Raw genomic sequence first — 26,427 nt, forward strand, 5'->3', positions numbered from 1 at the left:
ATATTCAGGAAGTTAGAGTTGACTCGGTAGGTAAGATTCCACCCGGGTTCGATTCCAGCACCCACATGGCAGCTCACAACTGTAACTACAGTGCCCGGGGCTCCGATGACCTCTTCTGAGCTCTGCAAGGGCACCAGATCCACGCGTGGCGCGCACACATGTGTATGCACAGACACGTGCGTCCAGACAAAACACTGCACACATCGACGTTGGAAATCAGAGGCAAGGTCTGGTTAACCAAGGTTGACCGTAAACTGATTCTCCTCGCTGGGGAGGGCACACACCCTGCGGAAGGCGTCCCACGGACCGCGGGCTCCCCTGGTGACAAAGGAGGACGCCAGCAGGGGGGGCAAGGGCGTGGGGCCCACTGCAGAGCCAGTTCCTGCAGAGGAGACCAACGACCAAAGCCAGTCTGAGGCAGGAGACTGCTGTAAGTTCAAAGCCAGGCTGAGCCACATACACAGACACTGTGTCAAAATAAAAAACGACGCAGACAGGAGCGGAAAGACCAGGCGGCAGCCTTTGTTCTGCAGAAAAACTGCATCTCCCGGAATCCCGGCCTGCGCGCATGCGCACTAGCAGCGGGGAAATCCCCGGCTGGGGTGCTGTGAAAGGGGAGTTCCGAGTAGTTACCAAGGAGACCAGCTCGCCCTAGCAACCACGCACCGCGCATGCGCGGAGGGGTCCGTTCCCTCACCTGGGCTTTCCCCCTGTGTGTGTGGGGTGGGGGGGATGCCCCGCGCGCATGCGCCAGCCGCTGCTCGTCCCCGGGGACTGGGGAATCCTCCACCCCAGCGCCCACGCGGTCCGGGGAAACCGGCTCGAACCAGAGTGGAGCTTCCCGCGAGGGCGGCGGGGGCGGGCTGCCAGCGGGGTCTTCCCCACGTTCCCGCCCGCGGTCGCCATGGCAACCGCGCGGGGGCTGCGAGTCAGGGCGACGGGGAAGCCGGGCGGGTGTGCGCATGCGCCGCCGAAGCAGGGATTTCCCCCTCCGCGCCGACGCGGCGGAGACCAAAGGGGACAAAGGGACCCGCGGGGCTGTGAACAGAGCCGGCGTCCCGGGCCCGCCCGCCCCGGGAGCTGCGGAGCTCGCGGCCCTGCACGGCCCTGCACCGCCCTGCACCGCCCTGCACGGCCCTGCACGGCCCTGCACGGCTGCACGGCCCTGCACCGCCCTGCACGGCCCTGCACCGCCCTGCACGGCCCTGCACGGCCCTGCACCGCCCTGCACGGCCCTGCACCGCGCTGCACGGCCCTGCACGGCCCTGCACCGCCCTGCACGGCTGCACGGCCCTGCACCGCCCTGCACCGCCCTGCACGGCCCTGCACGGCCCTGCACCGCGGGGCACCCCTGTTCGAGGCCAGCGCGGGCCCCGTGAGGCCTCGTCTAAAGATGAAAATAGAATGCAGGGCGCAGAGCCTGCAGCCGTCGTTCGGCTCCTCACCCCCCCCACCCCCATCCCTCTGTGCCTTCTCATCCTCCACCATCTCCCCGGACCCCCCAGACCCCTCCACTTCCTCGCGTGCCCATCCCCCGGCCGTGAACTCCAGCAGAGTACTAGAACGTGCCGTGTGCACGGAGCTCCGCGCCCCTCCCGGGATTCCGGCCCTGGGGCTGCGCCTCTGGTGTCCGCCAGGACCCGACCTGGCTGCGCCCTTCCCGACGCATCACGCAGATGCATCTGCGCTGGCCGTGCGCCGAGGGGCAGTCTCCTGTCGTGGGCCGCCGCGAGGCTACCTCTAGGGACGAGACTGCCTCGCGCCTTTGTACTCAGCACAAAGCTTCCTTCCTTCCCTCCTTTGTGAACCGCAGGAGGGTCGGCCGGCGACACCCTGAACTCGGTCCCCCGGGCGGGGCGGCCCCGCTGTTACTGAAGTTTCGGGGACGCCCTGCGGAGGGCAGGAAGGACCTTCCGGGCCCAGGCGCTTCTGCGCAGCGCCCCTTCCTTGAGGCTAGGTCACCCCAGGTGCAGCTCCCGCCCCCCAAGTGGCCTTTGGCTCCTCTTTCTCCTGGGGAGGAGGATGGATGCACCGGGAACGGAGAGCCTCGGGGACCTGAAGCCCTGGCGAGGTGGCCCGTACGATCGCCGGGAGGGGGCGGTCACCTCGAGGCTGTGAAGAGGGGTGGGAGCAGTTGTCACAGGACGGAGCTGGCCAAAGGGTCCAAGTGCTGTGGTCTCCAGGCTGGACCGGTTCCGAGGGACGCCGGGGTTAGCCAGGGGTCACCCAGGGGTCTGGGAAAGACTATGGGGCTTGGGAGAACTCAGGCTGGTCTTCTCGCTTGCAGGGAGTGGGGGGGTGTGCGGCCCGGGATGTGACCTGTCGCCGGGCCAGCAAGGCGTGTCACCAGGCAGATGGTCCGTGAACCGCGGCTCGGGGACTCCGCTCAGGTCGACGTAAGGTTCAGGGTCCCACAACGATGGGAGTCCTTTGTCCCCACCGCTTCCCGACTTTCTGCCTCGGGACGGCGTAGGGAGGTGTCGGGGGCAGCACGCATCCGCGGCCCTCCCGGGCCCTGGACCCCGAAGTCCCCTCCTGTCCTCCCCCGGCCTTCCCGCGGCTCCGCGGTGGGAGGGGCGCTCACGGCCCGCGCGTGTCGCCGGCGCATCCCAGCCCCGCCCGTCCGCGGAATCCCCGGCCGCCGCGGAGCGCGGCGCAGCTCACGACACGCTGCGGGGCCGGGGGACCGGCGGCGGCCAGAGGGGACGGCTATTTTTAGAACAAATGGAAGAAAAGGGGGAGGAAAAAATACAAACACCAAAATAACAACAACAATGAAAACTGATGGAGGCTCTTAGAGGCCTCGGCGCTCCCAGGAGGAAATACCCCTGCCTCAGCGCGTGGCAGAAGGTGGGTGGGTGCTCCAGGGTGTGGCCTAGAGGGAGCGGCTACGAGGGGGGCGGGGGGACGCCACTGAGAAGACAAAGCGAGGCATAGTCAGCGGCCCACATCTCAATTTAGAGAGCCACCCCAGAGGAGGGCTGGGGAAACTGAGGCTTGGGTCTGGTCAAGATCACCAGAGGGGTCTCCGGCCTCTCCCCAGCCCAGGCTCTGCTTGCCCGCGCCTTCAGCACTCCAGACCCCCCGAGGCGCATTGTTCTGTCTGCGTGGTTTGACCTTCACGGTCCCGCCACCCCGGCCTCCGCCGTTAGGGGCGCAGGGGGGACCCCGGCTGCGTGGGCGGCGCCTCCCAGTCAGACACGGGGACGGAGAAGTTTCTCTGCCTGCCTCTCCGGTCACTTAGACCCCCCTCCCCTCCTAACCAGGACCTTCCAGCCGCGTCACCAGCTGCGGGAGTCTCCAGGCGTCCCTCCCCTTGACCCTCCCCTGCCCCAGACTCGTCCCCGGCGGCCTCCGGGGCTCAGCTTCCTCCTGAAGCGCAGTCCCCTGGGGGAGGCCACGCTGCTGCGCCTAGCTGGGGTGAGGGGCCGGGATTCCCTGTCGTAGCCTCAGTTTCCCCCGTCTGCAAACTGAGCGCTTTAAGCCAGCGGCCACCGCGGTGGCCCCAGCCCTTGGAGTGTCCTGGGTCGCTGTCTTGGGCCTCGGCGAGGAGCGCGCCGGGAGCCGGAGGGGAATCCTGACCGTCCCCAGCGGCCGGGGGCCGGGGTCCGCGCTGCGGCGGCGCGCACACCTCGGTTCTCACGCCCTTGCCTGGCCGCCTGTTCACTTGGTTTTGCTCTTGGCCCGGGACGCAGGGGCTCCAGCAGCTGAGGCCGGAGACTGCTGGTGAGTTACAGACCGAAATGGGGGGAGCGGGATGACAGGGTGATGAGGTGGGGGTGTCTCTTTACCGGGTTTCCCTAAGTCGGCCGGCGCTCCGGAGACCTGGGGGAACCACGGGGTGTCCCTTCGTTTCCCCAGACCACCGGGAGCTGAGACTGCCCCAGAACAAACCCTGAGTCCCCGAGGAAAGGGGCTGAGCTCCAGGGTGAGGCTGGGGACTGCCAGTCACCCAGCGTGGCAGTCCTCGAGACCCCCGTAGCCCCTTCCTCGGGCATGGGCTCCTGCGTTTGGTGGGGATTCCCCCAGCTGTGGCGGGTGGGAGCCTCGGAGATGACCCACAGGATTTTCCTCTCACTTTCTCGGAGTCAGCCCCCTGTGGTGGGTAGCTGGGAGGTCCAGAGAGGGTTAGTACTCACCCAAGGTCACCCAGCAAGGGGGGGGGGCAGAGCAGTCACGAGCCTAGCTCCCACAGAGGGGGTCCTAGCTGGGTTTTTCCCATCCTGCTTTATCCTTGAGCGTGGGGTGTGAGGCCCCTCCACCTGGTTTCCAGCAATTAGGGGGATTAAGTTAGGGTCCCCAGGGCTCACGAGAGACCTGGCCACGAAGGAGCTTGGAGGCTGCCGGAAACCTTAGCAGAGAAAAGCCCAGGGGGCGGGTGTCTAGAGGGGCGGGCAGAGTGACCTTGGCAGCCCCTGCCCTCTCCAGCCACCCTCAGCCCCAAGGAACTGAAACCTGAGCCACCTACCCCGTGGCCACTGCCCCCTGCCCACGTCCTAGGAAGAGAAATGTGTCACGTTCAAGTTCACAGCACCGAAGGAGGGGGGACTGGGAGGGGGGACCAGGAGGTGGAGGGAAAGGAGGGTGCTGGGAACAGGCAGTATGCAGGCCCAAGGCTCGGGGGGGTGAGGCCTCTGGCATGGGCCTGGGGGAGCTCTGAGGACCCCCAAGGCGTCATTGACAAATGAAGCATTTCATCGTATTTTGGGAGAAAGCCTCACCAACGAAGCCCTGGCTGGCTTTGAACTCAAAGGTTGGCCTTTCTCTGCACCCTGAGTGCTGGGATTAAAAGCGTGGGCCACCTTGTCCAACTTGGGTTTTTGTTTTGATTTTTTGTTTGTTTGTTTCTTTGGCTTATTAAATACAGTATCTTACTTGGCCGCTCAGGCTGTTCTGGAACCTGAGATCTTCCCGCCTCAATGGGCTCAAGCTGGGGGTCTCCACGCTTAGGGATCAATCGATCTTTAGCTGGATGGCGCACACCTCTAATCCCTGCACTAGGGAGGCAGAGCCAGGCGGATCTCTGTGAGTTCGAGGCCAGCCTGGTCTACAGAGCGAGATCCAGGACAGCCAGGGCTACACAGAGAAACCCTGTCTCGAAAAACAAAGCAAAAGAGGAATGCTGTGGTCCTGTCCCATCTGGTACCCACGTCTGATCCTCACAGGTGCAGAGAAGGAAAAACACAGACGGAGCTGTTCCGCTGCTGAGGGGCAACTTGGAGGGACTGAAGAACACGGGCCTCAGGTGAGTGCCTTCCAGAGCCCTTGGAATTCACCCCTTGACCCCCAGGGTGCATTTCCTAGCCCTGGTCACCTTTGGGGGCAGGAAAGTTGGTGACTGCCAGGTCTATGGTTGGGGCCTTTCGTTCCAGCGCTTGGGAGGCAGAGTCAGGAGGATTTTAGGTGGGGGACCAGCCTGGGCTATGGATTGATACTTTGTCTCAAAAAAACAGCAACAGAAAAGAAAGGTAGACCGACCGGAGGCCGCTAACTGGTGAGAGGGAGTGCGTAGGACCCGGGTGTGGATCTGCAGCACACACCGGAAGAGCAGGGTGTGACCAGGAGGATGGCCAGCTCGCTGGCTATCAGCCCAGCTCCAGGCTCGGTGACAGACCCTGCCTCAGGGGAATAAAGCTAAGAGTGATGACAGACACCTGACACTCTGGCCTACTCAGAGACACCCCACACACAGGCAGAGAGACACAACACACACAGAGACACACCCCCTCACACACACAAAATATAAATAAAGCCAGCAGGCCGGGCCCTTTCTGCTGCGGGAAGTCTCAACACTGGCAGTTGGATACTGAAGGCTCTGAAGTCTGAGGCTAGCCTTGACTCTAGTGAGTTTGAGACCAGGGTGACATGAACCTTGTCCCTATAGACAACACACACACACACACACACACACACACACACACACACACACACACACACCAAAACTTAAATTCAATTAAAACATTTTAAAGAATTAATTTTGATTCTTTTAAAGCATGTGTCTGTGTGAGCATCCGTGTGTCTGTGTGAGCATCCGTGTGTCTGTGTGGGCATCCGTGTGTCTGTGTGGGCATCCGTGTGTCTGTGTGGGCATCCGTGTGTCTGTGTGGGCATCCGTGTGTCTGTGTGGGCATCCGTGTGTCTGTGTGGTGCAGGTGGCATTATGGGAGGTAGCCTCTCGATGTGGGTGCTGGGGACCCTGGGGGAGCAGCTGGTGCTCTTGCTGAGCCGTCTTGCTAGTCCTTAATTAAAAAAACAAAAACAAAAGACCACTTTAGGCTCGGTGGTGCACACCTTTAATCCCAGGCTCAGGAGGCCGAGGCAGGTGGATCTCTGTGGGTTTGAGGCCAGCCTGGTCTACAGAGGGAGCTCCAGGACAGCCAGGGCGACAGAGAAACCCTGTCTTGAAAATCAACAACAACAAAACTTTAAGAGTTTATTTCTTTTCATGAGCATTTTGGGCACGTATATCTGTGCATCACATGCAATGCTGCCCTCGGAGGCCAAGAGGGTGTTGGATCCCCTGGAATTGGAGTTGCAGCTGCTAGTGAGGTGCCCTGTGGTCATCAGCCCTCTCAATTAGATATTTTAAAAGGTCTGGGGCTGCTGCTCACTTGGTAGGGCTCTTGCCTGGTCTACACCAAACCCTGGCTTCCACTTCCAGACTGCGAAAACTAGTCACATGGGAGACGGAACCAGGAAGATTTGAGGTTGAAGGTTATCCTTGGCTACATAGTGAAGTTGAGGCCAGCCTGGACCATATAAGACCCTGTCTTGAAACATGAAAGCAAGGGCCGGGCGGTGGTGGCGCACGCCTTTGATCCCAGCACTCGGGAGGCAGAGGCAGGTGGATCTCTGTGAGTTTGAGGCCAGCCTGGTCTACAGAGTGAGATCCAGGACAGCCAGGGCTACATGGTGAGATCCTGTTTCAAAAAAACAAAAACAAACAAACAAAAAAAACCAATCAAACAAAAGAGAAAACAAAGGAAAAGCAAAATAAAAAATTTAAAGACCTACAGAAACAATGGCGAAGCTCCTGTGGTTAGGGAAAGGCCTGGAGCAGTGACGGCTCCGGAGGACACCAGCAGACGCGGGGATGCCCTCTCTGCGGTGGGTAGCGCTCTGTCCTCTCCGCAGCCGTGGAAAGCCGTTCAGAGAGGTCGGTGACCTGCTCAGTGGCACACAGCCTGCGGCCCCTCAGCCTCCACTCCTGACCGACGTCTAAGGTCAGCCCTGAGCTGGCGTCGGCTCTGTTAGCCAGTCAGCAGACATGTGAGGTCCACGGCGGCACTGTGTGCACGGTACAGACGGAGACCTCACCTTAAAAACCTCAGTGTGGTGGCGCACGCCTTTAATCCCAGCACTCGGGAGGCAGAGCCAGGCGGATCTCTGTGAGTTCGAGGCCAGCCTGGGCTACCAAGTGAGTCCCAGGAAAGGCGCAAAGCTACACAGAGAAACCCTGTCTCGAAAAACCAAAAAAAAAAAAAAAAAAAAAAAAAAAAAAAAAAAAAAAAAAAAAAAAAAAAACCAAAAACCTCAGTGTCGGTTCTGAGGACGGTCACACCGGAGTTTGGGGGCAGAAATGCGGGTGTGCACAGGGTTGCTGCTGAAACTGTAGCTGGGCGTCTGAGTGACGCTGTGGGAAGCCGTCGGTGGCCCGGCTCTGAGTGTGGGGACAGAGGGGTGCCTGCTGCATGCAGGGCGAGGGGGCAGGGATTCAACCGCCCCCTGTGCCTGATGGCGATGCTTTGCTCGCTGGGGTGGGGGTACCTTCCTGGAGCGGCCTGGGCGTGAGGGCCACCAGGGCTCCCTGTCACTGGCCTCCTGTCCCTTCCCAGGGCTGGTTGGGGGTCTGCGTTGTCCCCGAGGGTACAAGCTCTGTATGCAGGAGGCCCAAGGACGCTGATGGGTAATTCCAGACCTCTGAGCCCCAGAGAGCCCAGAATCAGCTCCCCGAGGTGTGTGCCTCCCACTCCTGTGATGTGCTTCTCCCCTGTGATGTGCTTCTCCCCTGTGATGTGCTTCTCCCCACTGTGATGTGCTTCTCCCCCAGTGATGTGCTTCTCCCCTGTGATGTGCTTCTCCCCTGTGATGTGCTTCTCCCCTGTGATGTGCTTCTCCCCCAGTGATGTGCTTCTCCCCTGTGATGTGCTTCTCCCCTGTGATGTGCTTCTCCCCACTGTGATGTGCTTCTCCCCTGTGATGTGCCTCTCCTCTCCTGTGATGTGCTTCTCCCCTGTGATGTGCTTCTCCCCTGTGATGTGCTTCTCCCCTGTGATGTGCTTCTCCCCACTGTGATGTGCTTCTCCCCTGTGATGTGCTTCTCCTCTCCTGTGATGTGCTTCTCCCCTGTGATGTGCTTCTCCCCTGTGATGTGCTTCTCCCCTGTGATGTGCTTCTCCCCCTGTGATGTGCTTCTCCCCCTGTGATGTGCTTCTCCCCTGTGATGTGCTTCTCCCCTGTGATGTGCTTCTCCCCTGTGATGTGCTTCTCCCCTGTGATGTGCTTCTCCCCCCCTGTGATGTGCTTCTCCCCACTGTGATGTGCTTCTCCTCTCCTGTGATGTGCTTCTCCCCACTGTGATGTGCTTCTCCTCTCCTGTGATGTGCTTCTCCCCTGTGATGTGCTTCTCCCCCTGTGATGTGCTTCTCCCCTGTGATGTGCTTCTCCCCTGTGATGTGCTTCTCCCCACTCTGATGTGCTTCTCCTCTCCTGTGATGTGCTTCTCCCCTGTGATGTGCTTCTCCCCCCTGTGATGTGCTTCTCCCCTGTGATGTGCTTCTCCCCTGTGATGTGCTTCTCCCCCCTGTGATGTGCTTCTCCCCTGTGATGTGCTTCTTCTCCCCTGTGATGTGCTTCTCCCCTGTGATGTGCTTCTCCCCTGTGATGTGCTTCTCCCCTGTGATGTGCTTCTCCCCTGTGATGTGCTTCTCCCCCCTGTGATGTGCTTCTCCCCTGTGATGTGCTTCTCCCCCCTGTGATGTGCTTCTCCTCTCCTGTGATGTGCTTCTCCCCCCTGTGATGTGCTTCTCCCCTGTGATGTGCTTCTCCCCTGTGATGTGCTTCTTCTCCCCTGTGATGTGCTTCTCCCCTGTGATGTGCTTCTCCTCCCCTGTGATGTGCTTCTCCCCTGTGATGTGCTTCTCCCCCCTGTGATGTGCTTCTCCCCCGTGATGTGCTTCTCCCCCGTGATGTGCTTCTCCCCTGTGATGTGCTTCTCCCCTGTGATGTGCTTCTCCCCTGTGATGTGCTTCTCCCCCCTGTGATGTGCTTCTCCCCTGTGATGTGCTTCTCCCCTGTGATGTGCTTCTCCCCCCTGTGATGTGCTTCTCTCCTGTGATGTGCTTCTCCCCTGTGATGTGCTTCTCCCCCTGTGATGTGCTTCTCCTCCCCTGTGATGTGCTTCTCCCCCTGTGATGTGCTTCTCCCCTGTGATGTGCTTCTCCCCTGTGATGTGCTTCTCCCCTGTGATGTGCTTCTCCCCTGTGATGTGCTTCTCCCCCGTGATGTGCTTCTCCCCTGTGATGTGCTTCTCCCCCGTGATGTGCTTCTCCCCTGTGATGTGCTTCTCCCCTGTGATGTGCTTCTCCTCCCCTGTGATGTGCTTCTCCCCTGTGATGTGCTTCTCCCCCCTGTGATGTGCTTCTCCCCTGTGATGTGCTTCTTCTCCCCTGTGATGTGCTTCTCCCCTGTGATGTGCTTCTCCCCCCTGTGATGTGCTTCTCCCCTGTGATGTGCTTCTCCCCCCTGTGATGTGCTTCTCCCCTGTGATGTGCTTCTCCCCACTGTGATGTGCTTCTCCCCTGTGATGTGCTTCTCCCCTGTGATGTGCTTCTCCCCTGTGATGTGCTTCTCCCCCCTGTGATGTGCTTCTCCCCACTGTGATGTGCTTCTCCCCACTGTGATGTGCTTCTCCCCTGTGATGTGCTTCTCCTCTCCTGTGATGTGCTTCTCCCCTGTGATGTGCTTCTCCCCCCTGTGATGTGCTTCTCCCCTCCTGCCCCAGGGCCTTCGCACACTCTGCGCCAAGGCAGTCGTGACCCGGTCCCTCTCACGGTGTTTTTGGTTTTGAGCCCGGGCTGTGGCCAGGCTGGCCTCCTGTCTGCGTAGGGAGGGCTGGCCTGTACTCCGGACCCTGCGGTCTGGGTGACGGCTGTGACCCCGAGACCAGCTGACTTCAGAGCCTGCGTGTGGCTTGGCTGGTGGGAAACGGCGGCAGGAGGAGTGACCGGGTCCCCCAGGGCTGCCCAGCGCCCCGAGGGCCTCCTGCCCGGCGGTGTCCGGAGGACAGTTCCTGTCACAGGCGTCCCACGGCGTCTCGGGTGCCGTCGTGTGTGCCCGAGGCTCCGCAGGTCCCCGCCCCACGGCCCGAGCGGGCCTAGGACGAAGGTGCAGCCGTTCACCCCCTGCCCCATGGCCACCGCCGGCCTCACGGGTCCCAGCTGGCTGCTGGGCGACCTCGGAGGCCTCCTGGAAGGCAAGGTGGCCCCGAGAGGAAACAGCTCAGACACGCGGCTGCCGAGGCAGTGAAGTCCTCGGGGGACTCGATGGTGAACGTGGTCAGCGTGGGAGGCCACAGTCGGCCCTGGGCACCAGGGGGGTGCGTGGTGAGTTAGGGACCGAAGGAGGGCAAACGAGGGCGTGACCCCAGTCCCCGGGAACTGTAGGTAGCTTGGTCAATGTTCATCAAAGAGGCTGAAGATGCGGCTCGGTTGGTTGAGTGCTTATAGCTTGGTTGGTAGAGTGCTTATAGCTCGGTTGGTAGAGTGCTTGTAGCTTGGTTTGTAGAGTCCTTATAGCTCGGTTGGTAGAGTGCTTATAGCTTGGTTTGTAGAGTGCTTATAGCTCGGTTGGTAGAGTGCTTGTAGCTTGGTTTGTACAGTGCTTATAGCTCGGTTGGTAGAGTGCTTATAGCTTAGTTTGTAGAGTGCTTCTGGCTCAGCTGGTGGAGGGCTTCCTGGTGTTGTGAATCCCTAATTCCATCATTGCTCAGATAGGGCTTGGTAGCACCTGCCTGTCATCCCAGCACCCAAGAGGTAAAGACAGGAGGATCAGAAGTTCAAGGTCATCCTCAGCTACAGCGACTTAGCCTCCCACACACGAGACCCTTTCTCAAGGAAAAAAATAAAGATTCCTGGGTGGTCCAAGGAGGTCGCAGTCACACGAGGGTGAGGTGGCCCGGGGGCAGGAGGTTCAGGGGCTGGAGACAGAGCACGGTGCTGCCTGCCCCAGCGGGTCGCCAAGGCCTGTCACCCCAGGCTAGCCCCGTCTGGGTCCACCTGTGTGGGTCGTGCAGATGTGGCAGTGACCCCTGGGCTGACGGTCACTGTGGCTGATTCTGGATCTGAGCTGTGGGTGGCTCTGCTGTGGCTCAGCGCCGCCCCCAGCTCCTGGGCACAGACCTGCCGCCCCCTCCCTCCCCACCCCCCTCCCCCCACCCCCCCACCCCCCCCACCCCCGCAGTCCTCCCTGGGGAGCTGAGAGGCCTGGAGGGAAGCCTTGCCCCGGGCGCGCATGGTTTGGGGCAGGGGGAAGAACGGGGCCACCCCTTAGGAGACACCTGACACCTCAGCACCCTAGCGAGAAGGCCGAGGCAGGAGGATTTCAGTGAGTGAGTTCGAGATCAGCCTTGGCTGGGTGGGGTGGCCCAAGCCTGTCCCACGGGCGCGCAGGAGGGAAGGCGCAGGAGTTCTAGGTCATCCTTGGCTACAAGGCCAGTTAAAGCTAACCTGGGCTGTCCGGTAAGTTCTGGGCAGCCTGGGCTGCAGGAGGAGTTTGAGGCCAGCCTAGGCTACATGAGACCCTAATTCAAAACAAACTTGGACGTGGGAGCCCGGCAGGGCTGGCTGGGGAGGGGGCAGACGGCAGGTGTGGGGTCTCCCCAGCCCCATGGCTGCAGATCCCCGGAGCTCTCCTGCCCGCGAGGCTGTGGGGTTCAGGGCCGCCGGCCTGTCCCCAGCGGCGCGGTCCCCGGCGTGCGGGACCCCGCGGCGCCGGCCGGTCACCTGGCCCCCTTCCTGCCGAGCGCCCAGGAGGGAGCTTTACGCGTGGGCGGGGCCTGCGGGGTCACGGGGGCGGGGCCTGGCGCGCTCAGCCAATCCGAGGCGCCGCTCACCAGGGGCGGGCGCTGTCCCCCACCCCGGCCGGCCGCGGCGGGGACGCGCTGGCACGCGGGTCCAGGTCCCCGCCGTCGCCCGCAGGTACTGGCGCGAGGGAGCGGGAGGTCGGTAATCGAGTCCCCGGGCCACGCGGCTGGGGACGCAGCTGCGGGTGGTGTGGCCGCGGGATCAGGGTCAGGGACACGGGAGAGCGGGTGCGCGTGTCCCCCGGGGAGGGGAGGTTGCGAGCGGGGGACGCTGAGTCCACGAAGTCCGTGCACAGAGTGGATGTGGTGCAGCCTGAGCACGTGCTCGCGGGCCACGCTGAACCGGGGTCGGGGGGCTCAGTGACAGCGCCCGGGCTGCCAGCCTGGGCCCAGTAAGCTCCCTGGCAGCCGATGGGCAAAGGGCAAGCAGAGCGGGTCACCCCGGGGAGCCTGGGAGCCTGCTGAGGAGGGCCCTGGGGTCCTTCCTCGCCTCGTGCGTCCTCCGGCCGCTGGGGAGGCCACCCCGCACGGTCTAGCGCTCTGGGAATTTTCCTCGTGGGCCGTTCTCACTGTGGTTCCTGTGAAGGGGTGCGGGGAGGTGGGGCCCTGCTTGGGACTCACAGCAAGGGACACCTATTGGTCCGATTTTATTGTACTTTATTTTGAGACGGTCTCATGTAGCACAGGCTGTCCTTGAAGTCCAGAGCTTCCTGCCTCGGCCTCCCCAGTTGCTTAGGCGGGGTACGTGGCACCGTACTGGGCACAGCGACTCACACCTGCCACCCCAGCGCTTGGTGCGTGCCTCAAGGCCGTCCTGGGCTGGCCAGCCTATTTTTAAAGTAAATAAATGAATAAATGAAATCACAGAGGGACGGGGGAGAGCGAGGAGGAGGGAATGGGCAGGGCTGGTGTTTCGGGCCAGGTGAAAGAAGGGCACTGGTTAGTCACCGGCCTGGTGTCCCCAGCTCACAGCCCGCCAGGACCAGGCTGGCTCCCTCTCGCAGCCTGGGTTCTGCCTGTGGCCCCACGCCGCGGGCGGGTGCTCACCAGCTCCAACACTGCGGGCTGTGTCGCCCCGCCGGCTGCCCGGCCTCCCTCAGCTTGATTCTCTTTATGAAGTGGGGCCAGGATTTGCCCTGTGCTGGGGCAACAGACAGCCCTTCTGACTGGAGGCTCAAAACGCAGAGTGAGTGCAGGTCTGGTCACGCAGGTGAATTCCCTCTGTGGAGCCGCCATCCTGTGTCCAGGAGGAGGCTGTCTCCAGGGAACCAATGGCCCCTCCTGGGCTGCGCTTGGCACGTGTGTTGGGCAGCTGAGTCACAGCCCCAAACTGCTTCTTCATCCGTGGGGCGTGGAGAGTGGTACGCAACGGGCCTTTCGGACCCACAGGCCACCACCTCACCCGCAGCCGCTTCAGCCTCTTGAGGGGAAGGGGTGGATACAGGGCATGCTGGGGTCTGAGAGGCTGGGGTACCGGGGACCACAGAAGGCTTCTGAGCAGAAGGCGTACACTGACCAGCCCTTCGCAGATGCTCGTGTGCTCTGGATTCTCCCGGGCCTTGGAATGTTCTGGAATGAGCATGGTGACCTTCACTGTCTTCTGTCTCCACAGGTCTGTTTGGGAGCCCCGCCACTGAGCCATGCCGGGCCCCCACAGGCCGGCCACAAGTCCAGCCCGGGGAGCAGGTGGCCATGAGTAGCCGCAGCCACAATGGCAGTGTGGGGCGGCCTCTGGGCAGCGGGCCTGGATTCCTGGGCTGGGAGCCTGTGGACCCTGAGGCAGGCCGCCCCCCGCAGCCTGCCCAAGGCCCAGGCCTGCAGATGGTGGCCAAGGGCCAGCCTGCTCGGTTGTCACCTGGTGGCCCCAGGGGCCATCTCCAGGAGCAGGAGGAAGAAGAGGAGGAGGAAGACGAGGAGGCCCGGCCGGGATCTGGGAAGCCCCCGACGGTCAGCCACCGCCTGGGACACCGCAGGGCCCTCTTTGAGAAGCGCAGACGCCTCAGTGACTACGCCCTTATCTTTGGCATGTTTGGGATTGTCGTCATGGTGACAGAAACAGAGCTGTCCTGGGGTGTGTACACCAAGGTAGGCCCTGTCCCCACATCTGCTCAGCCTGGGGTTGGGGGCCTTAACTGGGCCCCACGACCAAGGACGAGGGGTGCAGGAGGGAGATGCTGGTGTGGCTGCACGCACAAGTCGCCAGGAGCTGCAGGGGTGTGTGACACTGGGCCGTTCTCTGGCCACTGCCAAGTCCCTTACGTGGTGCCCGAGGAGCTCTGGGGATAGCGAGACTTGAAGAGCAGGAAGCCACAGGGACAGACCCCATCTGGGCAGCAGTTGTCCCCACTTAACGGGTGCCTGGGTGGCGGTGCCTGGGTGGCGGTGCCTGGGTGTCGGTGCCTGGGTGGCGGTACCTGGGAGGGTGCCGTGCAGTCCGCAGCATCCTCTCTGTGTGCAGGAGTCCCTGTACTCGTTCGCCCTGAAATGCCTGATCAGCCTGTCCACCCTCATCTTGCTCGGCCTTGTCATCCTCTACCACGCCCGAGAGATCCAGGTTGGTACAGGGAGGCAGCGCCCGGCACAGGGTGGGCCTCGGGGATAGCGCCCCACCCTCGACCCCCAGTCCCCACACCTGTCTGTTTTCCAGGGCGTTGTTTGCTGTTTTTTGAGTCAGGGTCTCGCATAGCCCAGGCTGGAAACTACTGATTTTCCTGTCACCGTCTCGGGTGCTGGGGTGACAGCGGGCGCCAGCAGAGGGGTCAGGGCAAGATGGAATTGAAAAGGGCATTCTCTGTGGTCCCGGCGGTCAGACCGGGGCACCTAGGCGAGCACTCTCCACCGAGCCCAGCCTCCCTCCTTTTCCCTTTCATTGTGCGTGTGTGCACGTGGCCGCCATTTCTTTGGGTCCCGGGACTTGAACCCGGGTCCTCAGGCTTGCCAGTGAGCACCTTTGGTTGGCTTTCAGTTAGGACTGGAACTCAGAAACCAACATGCCCCATCATCCTAGCACTTTGGAGGCTGAGGCAGGAGGATTGCTGATGGTCCAAGGCCAGCCCAAGAAAAGACCGTGACTCCAGATGGCCAAACAAGCGAGCCAGACGGGGCGTCTGCACCTGTCATCCCAGCATTTGGCCCACTGATGTGTGAGGATTAGGACTTCAGGGTCATCCTTGGCTAACACAGGCGTTCAGAGCCAGCCTGGGCTACATGAGACCCTCTCTCAAAAATACACAAACAAAAATCTTTGTCCAAAATCCTGAGCTGGGTGAGGCGGAGGCCTCGGCCAGCACTCCCACTGAGGGGTGGCCCCATGCTCAGGGGGCCACCCCGCCATCCCCTCCCTCCCTCCAGCTGTTCCTGGTGGACAATGGTGCTGATGACTGGCGCATCGCCATGACATGGGAGCGAGTGACCTTGATCTCGCTGGAGCTGGCCGTGTGCGCCATCCACCCGGTGCCCGGCCACTACCGCTTCACGTGGACAGCGCGGCTGGCCTTCTCCCTGGTGCCCTCGGCTGCTGAAGCCGACCTGGATGTGCTCCTGTCCATCCCCATGTTCCTGCGCCTCTACCTGCTGGCTCGGGTCATGCTTCTGCACAGTCGCATCTTCACCGACGCGTCCAGCCGCAGCATCGGGGCCCTCAACCGCGTCACCTTCAACACGCGCTTCGTCACCAAGACACTCATGACCATCTGCCCTGGCACCGTGCTCTTGGTCTTCAGCATCTCCTCCTGGATTGTCGCTGCCTGGACAGTGCGCGTGTGTGAGAGGTGACTGACCGCGGGCCACCTCCTTGAACCCAGACCCCAAGTCCCCACCTCACTCCAGACAGCCCTCCCATCCTCCAACCCTGATGCAAAGCCTCTGCCTCCGTCCTGTGACCTGCAGGGTAGACATCACTGGCTGAGGACTGTGTCTGCCCCTGCCTGTGGCCTCTGTTTTCCCACGAAGACCCATCACTCTGTCCCCAGCCTTCTCCAGGCATCCCACGCTGGCCTCTGAAATCAGCCCAGCAGAAGGGGCCACAGGCTCAGAGCTGTCCCCACCCTTGGTCCCTGTGCTGACACCCCACTCTTATTTCTGGGGATCTGGGGTAGGACGCGGGGCTGTGGCCACCGGGTACAGGCTCAAGTTTAATGTTAACTTCCCCTCCCTATCTCTGGCCTTCTGGACCCCAGGGGGAGCATGTGGGTCCCACCCTCATCTGAGCCACCTCTGGCCCCTCCACCCTGCAAGCACCCCCCCCCCCCCGTGACCCCAGCCACCCAGCCACCAGTGTTACTCCACCAGCCAAGAGTTTAAGATTAGCTGCGAGGGAGGGAAAATACAGAGGAGGAGACTGAGGTCCTCAGGGGTCACGGGATGTGCTGGGGTCCCCTACCCACCTGACCAGAGACAGGTGCAGCCTCACTGGCACAGGAGTGCCTCGGTGGCTATGAGGCCCATCCGCCCGATGGCTAGTCGGGAAAGGCCTTGGTGCGAGACCCATGCTCAGCTGCCCACGCTCACTCTGTCTTCCTGTCCTCGAGGCATCAGACTGGTTCCCAGGGAGTCTGATGTGCCCACTGCTGTCCCTGTCACCCAGACCCACTCATCAGAGTGGGACCTCAGGGCTCTCCTCAGGCCACCCCCCGAGCTGGGAGCCCAGGAGAGGGAGCACGCAGCCTCTTAAATACCTCTGCCGCTTGCCACCTCACCCTGCTGTGACCCCACAGCCCTGTCCCTGCAAGTCCTCTCCCCACACCTGGGTCCCATGGAGCATCCCCATAGCTGCAGTCTGGAATGGAGACTGTCATCCCAGCACTGGGGAGATGGAAGCAGGAAGATCAGGGGTTCAAGGTTATCCTTGACTACATAGCAAGCTTGGGGCCAGCTTGGGCTACATGATGCCCAGTCCCAAAAAGAAAAAAAAACATAACTACAGAATGATCTCTGGCCAGGCGGGGTGGCGCACGCCTTTAATCCCAGCACACAGGAGGCAGAGGCAGGCGGATCTCTGAGTTGGAGGTCAGCCTGGTCTACAGAGTGAGTTCTAGGATAGACTCCAAAGCTACACAGAGAAACCCTGTCTCGAAAAACAAAAGCAAACAAACAAACAAAAAACCAGAATGATCTCTGGAAAACTCAGGATCGTGGTAAGTCCCTCACCACCACCCCCAGAGCCACTTCCTGCCGTCCCAGCCCCAGGCCGGGTACCCAGTCTCCACAGCTCTAGTAGGTGAGATGTCAGGATGCCTTTCCAGCAGAGCTCTGCTGTCCGGTGTCCCTCCCACACCCAAGGCCTCAGGCTGGGGACAGCACGTCCCTCAGCATGGTCCTCTCTCCTCACGTTACAGCCACCTGCTGGCTTTCTGTCTCCCCAGTCCTGTTCCTCAGGCCTCGCTGGCTGTGGTGTGGGAAGTGCTTCCCAGTGTCTAACCTGAATGCTTGTCTTCCCTATGTGGCTGTGCCTTTGGGCCATCCTTGGTACTGTCATGGGGTTAGGGAGGGCAGACATGGCGGGTTGCAAGGTGAGTGTCAGGGAAGGGAGAGGCTGGAAGGACCACGGGGGGGGGGCGAGCGTGGTGCCCCCACCCCAGTCCGTGAGCACCCAGGGAAACAGTCCCCATGCTAGGCATGTGATGGAAGCCCTGTCTATCCCCAACCCCAGGTACCATGACAAGCAGGAAGTGACCAGCAACTTCCTGGGGGCCATGTGGCTCATCTCCATCACCTTCTTGTCCATCGGCTATGGAGACATGGTGCCGCACACCTACTGTGGGAAGGGCGTGTGTCTGCTCACCGGCATCATGGTGAGTGCGGCCCCTGCCTGCGCACACCCTGGAGACAGGGACCTCACCCCCTACCTGCTCTGTGTGTTGCAAGGTTTTGTTTAGTGAGTTCTGGGGCCACCTCACCATGCCTAGAGAACCCAGCTGACCCCACATCTGATCTCAGAGAGCACCTCTAGAAGTTTGTCTCTAGCAACTCTAGAAGCCCGGGAAGGAAAAGCTCTCACCTTTGGTAGGTGTGGTCCACTTGGGACATCGGATTTCCCCTGTTTTCAGCAAGGGTTTTCTTGTCTTTGTTTGAGACAAGGTCTCACTGTAATTCTGGCTGGCCTCAGACTCGGAGAGACCCGCCTGTGTCCGCCTCCCAAGTGCTGGGACTAGAGGTGAGCGCTACTCCCACAGGCTAAACAAGTTTTCTGGGCCACACAACTGTCTGGACCCCCAGGCCACCATTCCTGTTGAGGCACAGTGATGTATTCTTGCAAAAATAGGATCATGAGCCAGGCATGGCGGCACACGCCTGTCATCCCAGCATTTGGGGAGCTCAGACAGGAGGATGACCCACCTTGTGAGATGCTGTCTCAAAACAAAATTAAACTAAAATTAAAAAGTTCTAATTCACGTAGACCTCAGCTGGGTCTTGCCAGGCCCAGCTCGTGTGCCCCTTTCTCCCGAAAAGGCTTCATGGCGTCTTTGCTAATTCACTGGCCGAGTTCCACCCAGAAGGAGAAAGGGGAAAATGAGCATGGGCCCGCCCGCCCACTGCGAGACCCGGAGCAGAAGCCTTCCATCCCAGAGAGGCCTGCGGGGAATGCAAAACTGCATTCCCTAATGGGCCAGCCCCCTTCCAGAAAGTTCTGTAGTTAACCACAATTCCTTAATGGACACAGCTTTAAAAGCTTGACTCCTGCGAGGCGTGGTGGTGCACGTCTTTAGCCCCAGCACTTGGGAGGCAGAGGCAGGAGGATCTCTGGGTTCTGTCTCAAAAAACAAACAAACAAAAAAGTATGACTCCTTCCAGAAAGCTCTAGCCAGCAGCGTGAGCCACACCCCAGACCCTTATTTTGACAGTCTTACTTTTGCCTTTGGGGCGCAGACGCTCACACTTCGGTCTCTCTCATATCCGGCCTCCATCACTTTCTCCTAGGAGAGAACCCACAGCTGTGTGTTCCTTTGCACTGCCTGTGGCTCCCTCCCTCTCTCCTTTATCCTGACTCTGTAGTATTCCTCACAGAATTTTCCAGCTACTTGCTTTGACCTTGTCAATATGACTTTTCCCAAAAGGAAGTTTCTGGGTCCTTCAAAGACTAACCTGACCAGGAATGAGACATCAGGGTGGTCTCTGCACTATGCCTGAGCCCAGCAGCTGCCTCCTCCCTCCCTGGGTGGAGGGCACCCCTTGGGTATTGGCAGTGCCCTGTTTCACTGTGGCGGAGGGGCAGGCCCCGAGGGCTTCTCGGAGGAGGGTGTGCCTGGCGCTGGGACTGACATGTCCTCGTCCCACACAGGGAGCTGGCTGCACTGCCCTCGTGGTGGCCGTCGTGGCCAGGAAATTGGAGCTCACCAAGGCCGAGAAACACGTGCACAACTTCATGATGGACACACAGCTCACCAAGCGGGTGAGCCCCCCCTGCAGGCCTCGGCATGGGGGCCAGCACGCCTGTCTGTGGGTCACCGCAGCGGCTATGGCAGAGCTGCGCCAGGCTCAGCCCCGTGTCCACTTGTGTTGGTGTCGCACACCTGTTGACTGTTCAAAGGAGAGTCACTCCCGAGTGTGACCTTGGGCTCTCTGGCAGTAGGGAGGAACATTTCTGTGACCTGAACGTTGAGCCTCTGTTCAGGAGCATATTTGTTGATTGTACACAAAGGTTGTGTTTGGTGTACAAGTTCCTCATACCAAAGCCCCTTGATCTACTCTATGTTCTGGGAAGGAGTCCTCACCCCCCCCACAACAGTCCCTATCGTGCCTGGTCTGCAGTACCCAATAGTAAGGCCTCAAGTGTGCCTGGTAGTCTTGTGACCAAAGTCCTGTAAGGGATGGAAAAATCCCTTCAGAAAAACGCTCCGTAAATCAGACAACAATCCCTGTTCTCTACTAGGACTTCTTCAGGGTCCAGGCACCTTCAGCAAACGGCACATTCTCCCGTTACCCTAGTGCAGTGAGATACAGTGGAAACAACTGTATCACTCCAGTGTCCCCTAGATACAATGACTCTACCAGACGCCACTACACAAGGGCCGGCAGCCGAGGAGAACACAGTGCTACCAGCTTTGTACAAGCTGCTAAGTGCATGGCGTGAACTTTTCAGCATTTGCACATCACCCTTTGTGTACATGCCTCAGTTTCCCCATGTATAAAATGAGCGAGGGGCTGGAGCCCAGTTGGCAGAGTGCTTGCTTTATATGCACAGAGCACTGGGTCCCACCCAGCTCCACATGGACCAGGCATGGTAGTCCAGGCCTGCCATCCCGGCACTCACGAGCCAGAGGCAGGCGATCAAGGCCAGTCTCAGATACATAGTGAGTTTCAGGCTAGCCTGGGCTACATGAGACCCTGTAAAACAGTGGTTCTCAATTTTCCTAATGCTGCGATCCTTTAATACAGTTCCTTATGTTGTGGTGACCCCAACCATACAATTATTTTTGTTGCTACTTCATAACTATAATTTTGCTATTGAATCATAAAGTAAATATGAATCATAAAGTAAATATCTGTGTTTTCCGATGGTCTTAGGCCACAACCCACAGATTAAGAACCACTGCTGTGCTGGGTGGTGGCGGCACACTCCTTTAATCCCAGCACTCGGGAGGCAGAGTCAGGCGGATCTCTGTGAGTTCCAGGACAGCCAGGGCTACACAGAGAAACCCTGTCTCAGAAAAACAAAAAACCAAAAACAAACACAAACAAAAAGAAGCTAGCATATGCGGAGCAGCTAAATTCCCATTTCCAGTATTTGAGAGTCGGACCCCCGGGCTACATGAGATGCGGGCACGCGCCCCTGGCTCACAGTGCAGAACCCCGACGGGTGGTTCTGGGATTTCCAGAGGTTTCTAGAAGTTTGTAGAAGTTTGAGGCCACCTGATTACGACCCTAAGGAACTGTTCTCTTCTGCTCCCCAGGTCAAAAACGCCGCTGCAAACGTTCTCAGGGAGACGTGGCTCATCTACAAACACAGCAGGCTGGTGAGGAAGCCAGACCACGGCCGGGTGCGGAAACACCAGCGTAAGTTCCTCCAAGCCATCCATCAGTAAGTCGGCACCTTCGCAGCTCCTTTTCCTGCGCTCCCGGCCCTCAGCCACACTCGGCTGTGCCCTAGAGCTGACCCCAGCAATGTTGGAGAATGTTAGAAAAGATTCCGGAAGAGGAAAGGGGCGGGGCTGAGAGGTAGTCTGTCCAGGTGGACGTCCCTGCGTGAGTCACCTGTGCCCTCAGGGACGGTGTGGGTCGCCCTGCCCTCCACCCCCTCCCCCAAGTGCTACAGTAGTCATTGAAGCCAAACAAGATTGGATCAGGGCCCAGAGCGGGGAGGGGCTGGGTGGGGGAGGCCGCTCCAGGAGGGTGCAGAGCCCAGGCTGAGGCAGGGAGGTGGGGGGCTCGGTAAGAGAGCCCCACAACCCAACTAGAGTTTGAGCTCCTGGGAAATCAAATAAATACAACCAAAAAATGAACAGTCCTGGGAAAATACCCTGAGGGCACGTGCCATTTGGGTGGGTCTGAGTCTTTCCAGTCCTGGTGGTCCTCTGAAGGCTGCACCCGGCCCTCCATCCTCAGGGCTCCTGTGCTGGATGTGGATGTGTTCTGTGTGTCTGTCTGCCCCTCTGTGGATGTGTTCTGTGTGTCTGTCTGCCCCTCTGTGGATGTGTTCTGTGTGTCTGTCTGCCCCTCTGTGGATGTGTTCTGTGTGTCTGTCTGCACCTCTGTGGATGTGTTCTGTGTGTCTGTCTGCCCCTCTGTGGATGTGTTCTGTGTGTCTGTCTGCCCCTCTGTGGATGTGTTCTGTGTGTCTGTCTGCACCTCTGTGGATGTGTTCTGTGTGTCTGTCTGCCCCTCTGTGGATGTGTTCTGTGTGTCTGTCTGCCCCTCTGTGGATGTGTTCTGTGTGTCTGTCTGCCCCTCTGTGGATGTGTTCTGTGTGTCTGTCTGCCCCTCTGTCCTTTTGCATTTTGTTTTTGCCTGCGATGCTATGATGCTCAGCGGGTGCCAGGGTCACGCCCTCTGGGGGAATCCGTCCACAGCAGCCCCCTCCGTGGGGAACAGCACTCCAGGGGTCAAAGGGCACCATGCCTGACCAGCAGCCAAGGGGTCAAGTCCCGTCCGTGTCCTGACCCCTGTGGTGCTGCCCTGGCCAGCCTGTTTCCTTGTCAGGGTATTTCCTGAACACGCTGCCCTGGGAGGCAAGGTGCCCGGCAGGCGCCCCTCCCAGGCCGCGGGATGAATGATGGGCAGCTCACCAGGGCTGCCTGAAATCACCGGGTGATGGCGCAGACGTGTCCCTAGGGCCTGGCCTCTCACCTTATGAGGCAGCCCAGGACCCCCGCCCGCGCTGGGGAGTCGCCCGGGGACGGGTGCTGGTGGGCACGCAGCATGCTGCTACATGGGATTAAAACTGCCTTGTGCTTCTCTCTTTTCCTTTTTCTCTGCTCTGCCGGCTCCTGCCAGGGCTCAGAAGTAAGTCTTGGGCTGATTGGGAGACGGGGGACACATGGGGAGGGGCACACCACAGGTGTGTCCCCAGTGGGCAGAGAATATGTCCGTCCCAAGGGTGGGGTGTGAACAGGTCCTTGGGCCTGATCTAGACTCGGAGATGCATCCCAGCCTCAGCCCTGCAGCCTGCTGTAACGACCTGCCCTCACCCTGTCTCCCCAGGCTGCGGAGCGTGAAGATTGAACAGGGGAAGGTGAACGACCAGGCCAACACGCTGGCCGACCTGGCCAAGGTGAGCAGGACGGGGAGAGGAGCAGCGGGCACCCAGAGGTCGGGTGTCCCGTCACCGGGGGCTGGGAACCCACAACGCCGCATCAAGTGTTTCTGTTCAACTTGGCTCTACAGTTTAAGTTCACGGTTAATATTCCAGGCACGAGTCCACAAACCAGGGACTCCTGGCTTCTCCAGAGACTGAGGCAGGAGGATCCTTAAGGCCAGGAGGTCAGGAATAGCTTAGGCTACATAGAGACCCAGTGTTGAATATGTATGTACAGCCCAGGATTCTGTCAGCGCTCCACCCTGACCACGCCCCCAGCCCTGACCACGCCCCCGACCACGCCCCCAGCCCCTCACTGGGGATTCTAGGCTCCACCCCTGAGCCACGCCCCCAGCCCCTCACTGGGGATCCTAGGCGGGGCTCCACCCTGAGCCACGCCCCCAGCCCCTCACTGGGGATTCTAGGCGGGGCTCCACCCCTGAGCCACGCCCCCAGCCCCTCACTGGGGATTCTAGGCGGGGCTCCACCCTGACCACGCCCCCAGCCCCTCACTGGGGGATTCTAGGCGGGGCTCCACCCCTGAGCCACGCCCCCAGCCCCTCACTGGGGATTCTAGGCGGGGCTCCACCCTGACCACGCCCCCAGCCCCTCACTGGGGGATTCTAGGCGGGGCTCCACCCTGACCACGCCCCCAGCCCCTCACTGGGAATTCTAGGCGGGGCTCCACCCTGACCACGCCCCCAGCCCCTCACTGGGGGATTCTAGGCAGGGCTCCACCCCTGAGCCACGCCCCCAGCCCCTCACTGGGGGATTCTAGGCGGGGCTCCACCCTGAGCCACGCCCCCAGCCCCTCACTGGGGATTCTAGGCGGGGCTCCACCCTGAGCCACGCCCCCAGCCCCTCACTGGGGGATTCTAGGTGGGGCTCCACCTCACAGCCCTGTTCTCCTCAGTAATATTTTCTGAAGTTGTTAAATTATTTTTGTTGTTTTTTGAGACAGGGTGTCATGTAGCCCATTATGGCCTGGAATTCACTTTGTAGCCAAGGACAGCTTGGAACTCCTGGTCCTCCTGCCTCAGTTTCTGGAGTTCAGGGATGTTAGTGAAAGGTCATAGTGGTTCATTTCACATTGTTTATTCTAGTACTCAGAAGGTGCGGTAGGATGATTGCTTTGCATTCAAGGACTATGCATTTACGCAAGACTACATACCACGTCTGAAAATATACACACAAATAAATAAATAAAAATAAAAGTCAAACCAGGCATGGTGGCACACACCTTCAATCCCAGCAGAGCCAGGCGGATCTCTGTGAGTTCGAGGCCAGCCTGGTCTACAGAGCGAGATCCAGGACAGCCAGGGCGACTCAGAGAAACTCGTCTCAGAAAACCGAAACTAAGTAAATAAAAAGTCAAGCTGGGTCTGGTGTAAACCTTTAAATCCAGCCCTTGGGAGGCAGAGGTTTGCCGGTGTGAGGCCCGTCTGGGCTACACAGCGAGTCCAGGGCAGCCAGGGCTACGTGGCGATGCCGTCCCAGTAACTAAAAGAGCAGGGAAGGCTCCGACCCCTCTGAAGGTCGGCTGCAGCCATGGGTCTCTCCAAATGTCACACCCTGGTTTCTTTAACAGTGGGGACAGGCGAGGTCCAGCCTGGGCGAGGATGTGGCCGCCCAGAGGACGGTGGCGGGCGGGGTCAGCGTGTCTTGAGCCTCAGGATCTGTCCGGGTGGCCCCAGTGCCCTGCGGCGGTGCTCGCGCGCCCCCTGCTGGCCACGGTCACAGCGGCCGGCTGCTTTAACAGAAACTGCCCCTGTCCCTGCTCTTTGGACCCCATGGTGGCCCCGGATGTCCTCAGCCCTCACTCGGTCTGTCTCCGTCTCCGCAGGCGCAGAGCATCGCGTATGAAGTCGTGTCCGAGCTGCAGGCCCAGCAGGAGGAGCTGGAGGCGCGCCTGGCCTCCCTGGAGAGTCGCCTGGACGCCCTGGGCGCCTCTCTGCAGGCGCTGCCGGGCCTCATCGCCCAAGCCATATGCCCTCTGCCACCGCCCTGGCCGGGGCCCGGCCACCCGGCGCCGGCCACCCAGAGCCCATTAGGCCGCTGTCTGCCCACCGTGGGGTCGGACTGCAGGTGACTGCCGGCTGCCGGTCACCGGACTGCTAGATCTTGGCCATCGTGTGGCCGCGGCTGGCTCCTCGCCGTTCTGACCACCAGGCCCCTGGATTTGTAAGCCCAGGAGGAGCTGAGCAGAGAGAACTGGCATTCTTCCCCGAGGCTGGACCGTGGGATCCTGCTGGCCCCCTGGCTGTCCCAAGCCCCCGGAGGGCAAGGAGTAGCGGCATTTCTAAGTAAATCGGGAGCTACCTACCCGCCGTCTGTTCACATGGCGGAGGGGCCCGCGAGCACCTCCGCAGAGGAGGTGGATGCCCCAGCCTGAGGGTTCCTGAGCGGTGGGCCACTGCCGGTTCATGGAGTCCCTGCTCTGTACAATGCCTCTTCTTCAGGATCTGATCAGAGGGGTGAGGCCACTTTCCCGCAGACACACCGCAAAGGGCGGACAGATTCCACTCGCTGGTCCTGAGGTCAAAGTGAGGGCATGTGGGAGGGTCAGACTTGGAGGTGGTGGAGGCCAGGGCTACAGGCTCGCAGAATGGCCGGGGTCCTTCCAGGCCTTGGGCACTTGGGGAACACTGGGATCCTGACAGGGATGGGTGGCCAGTCGGGACCCGGTGTGGGGCCTGACAAGCCCCCTGGTCTCGGGAGACAGTGGCCCCGCGCCGGCTGCCTGGAGGCCCGGCTTGTGGGGAGGAGCTGTGGGTGGAACTGGGCTCCACTCCCCTGCCGCAGCGGGCGTCTGTCCCAGGGAGAGGCAGGCCCAGCAGCCCCTCCCGAGACTGCCCACGAGGGCCTGGGGAACCCGGGCTCACCCTGTGCCCTGTAGGAGGCCACTGGGGTCAAACAGAACCGGGAGAAATAAACAGGGCCGGCGGTGGCAGCCCTCTAATCCCAACACTCGGGGGGCAGAAATAAACAAGCCTGGAGGTGACCTGGGCCCCTCGGTGGCGACATTTGACAACAGTTCTCAGACTCCGCACATACAGAGGCTGGGGCAGGATCCGAGGTGGGTGCGCTGCGGGGAGGCGGGGCGGGGCGGCGTGAGTCCGCAGGGTCGGCCCCGCCCGGGCCTGAGTGCAAGCGAGCGAGCTGGGGCAGGAACCGGGGACGGGCCGTGCAGCGTGGGCGCCGTGGGCAGCGTGGGCGCCGTGGGCAGCGGCTTCGCCAAAGGCGAGCTGGCAGAGGCGGGGGGCGCCCTATGCAGCAGACACTCAGGCAGCTGAGGCAGGAGGATTGCCCGGAGCTCAAGGCCATCTAGAGTTCCACCGCGGGACCCTGTTTCAACACTCAAAAGTTAGGTGTGGTTGCACACGCCTGTCACCCCAGCACCGGGGAGCCTGAGGCAGGAGTTGGAGGGTAGCCTGGGCTACAGTGGACGGTCACAGAAAACATCAGGGCTGCCAGCGGCCGGATGTCCCAGTGCAGGCCTGTGACGACCCGGACGTAGAGGTCACGCAGGGGGACCCCTCGATTAAAGCGGGGATTCCGGCCCCGTGCAGGCGCTGGGAACCGCGGGTGGGCTACGGAGCCTCCTGTCCAGGAC

At 60.7% G+C, this 26,427-nt stretch overlaps 1 protein-coding gene across 6 annotated transcripts; it reads left to right on the plus strand.

The window, feature by feature from the left end:
- The first annotated feature begins 1,607 nt into the window (after positions 1 to 1,607).
- Kcnn1 (potassium calcium-activated channel subfamily N member 1) lies at positions 1,608 to 25,835 on the plus strand. 6 transcript variants are annotated; one of them, XM_052752571.1, is made up of 11 exons: positions 1,608 to 2,850; positions 3,267 to 3,726; positions 5,166 to 5,245; positions 13,695 to 14,167; positions 14,541 to 14,636; positions 15,434 to 15,852; positions 17,733 to 17,874; positions 19,362 to 19,472; positions 20,974 to 21,101; positions 22,721 to 22,790; positions 24,658 to 25,835. In XM_052752571.1, exons 4-11 carry the CDS (start codon positions 13,775 to 13,777, stop codon positions 24,901 to 24,903), a joined length of 1,605 nt encoding a protein of 534 aa, XP_052608531.1. In that variant the 5' UTR covers positions 1,608 to 2,850; positions 3,267 to 3,726; positions 5,166 to 5,245; positions 13,695 to 13,774; the 3' UTR covers positions 24,904 to 25,835. The 6 variants fall into 6 exon arrangements, with proteins under 6 accessions (XP_052608531.1, XP_052608533.1, XP_052608532.1 ...); XM_052752573.1 differs by lacking the exon at positions 3,267 to 3,726; XM_052752572.1 differs by lacking the exons at positions 1,608 to 2,850; positions 3,267 to 3,726; positions 5,166 to 5,245 and adding an exon at positions 7,856 to 7,955.
- The last annotated feature ends 592 nt before the right edge of the window (positions 25,836 to 26,427 follow it).

This window comes from Peromyscus californicus, unplaced genomic scaffold (genome assembly GCF_007827085.1).
Source record: "Peromyscus californicus insignis strain IS unplaced genomic scaffold, ASM782708v3 Scaffold_23__1_contigs__length_62951481, whole genome shotgun sequence".
NCBI lineage: Eukaryota > Metazoa > Chordata > Mammalia > Rodentia > Cricetidae > Peromyscus > Peromyscus californicus.

What these genes read in the sequence shown, in the direction of transcription:
- Kcnn1 (XM_052752577.1), top strand. Translation starts at nt 13,775, where the DNA reads ATGAGTAGCCGCAGCCACAATGGCAGTGTGGGGCGGCCTCTGGGCAGC. An exon ending in ACAGTGCGCGTGTGTGAGAG is followed by an intron (nt 15,853 to 17,732) that starts GTGACTGACCGC and finishes CCCCAACCCCAG; the next exon opens with GTACCATGACAAGCAGGAAG. An exon ending in GTCTGCTCACCGGCATCATG is followed by an intron (nt 17,875 to 19,361) that starts GTGAGTGCGGCC and finishes CGTCCCACACAG; the next exon opens with GGAGCTGGCTGCACTGCCCT.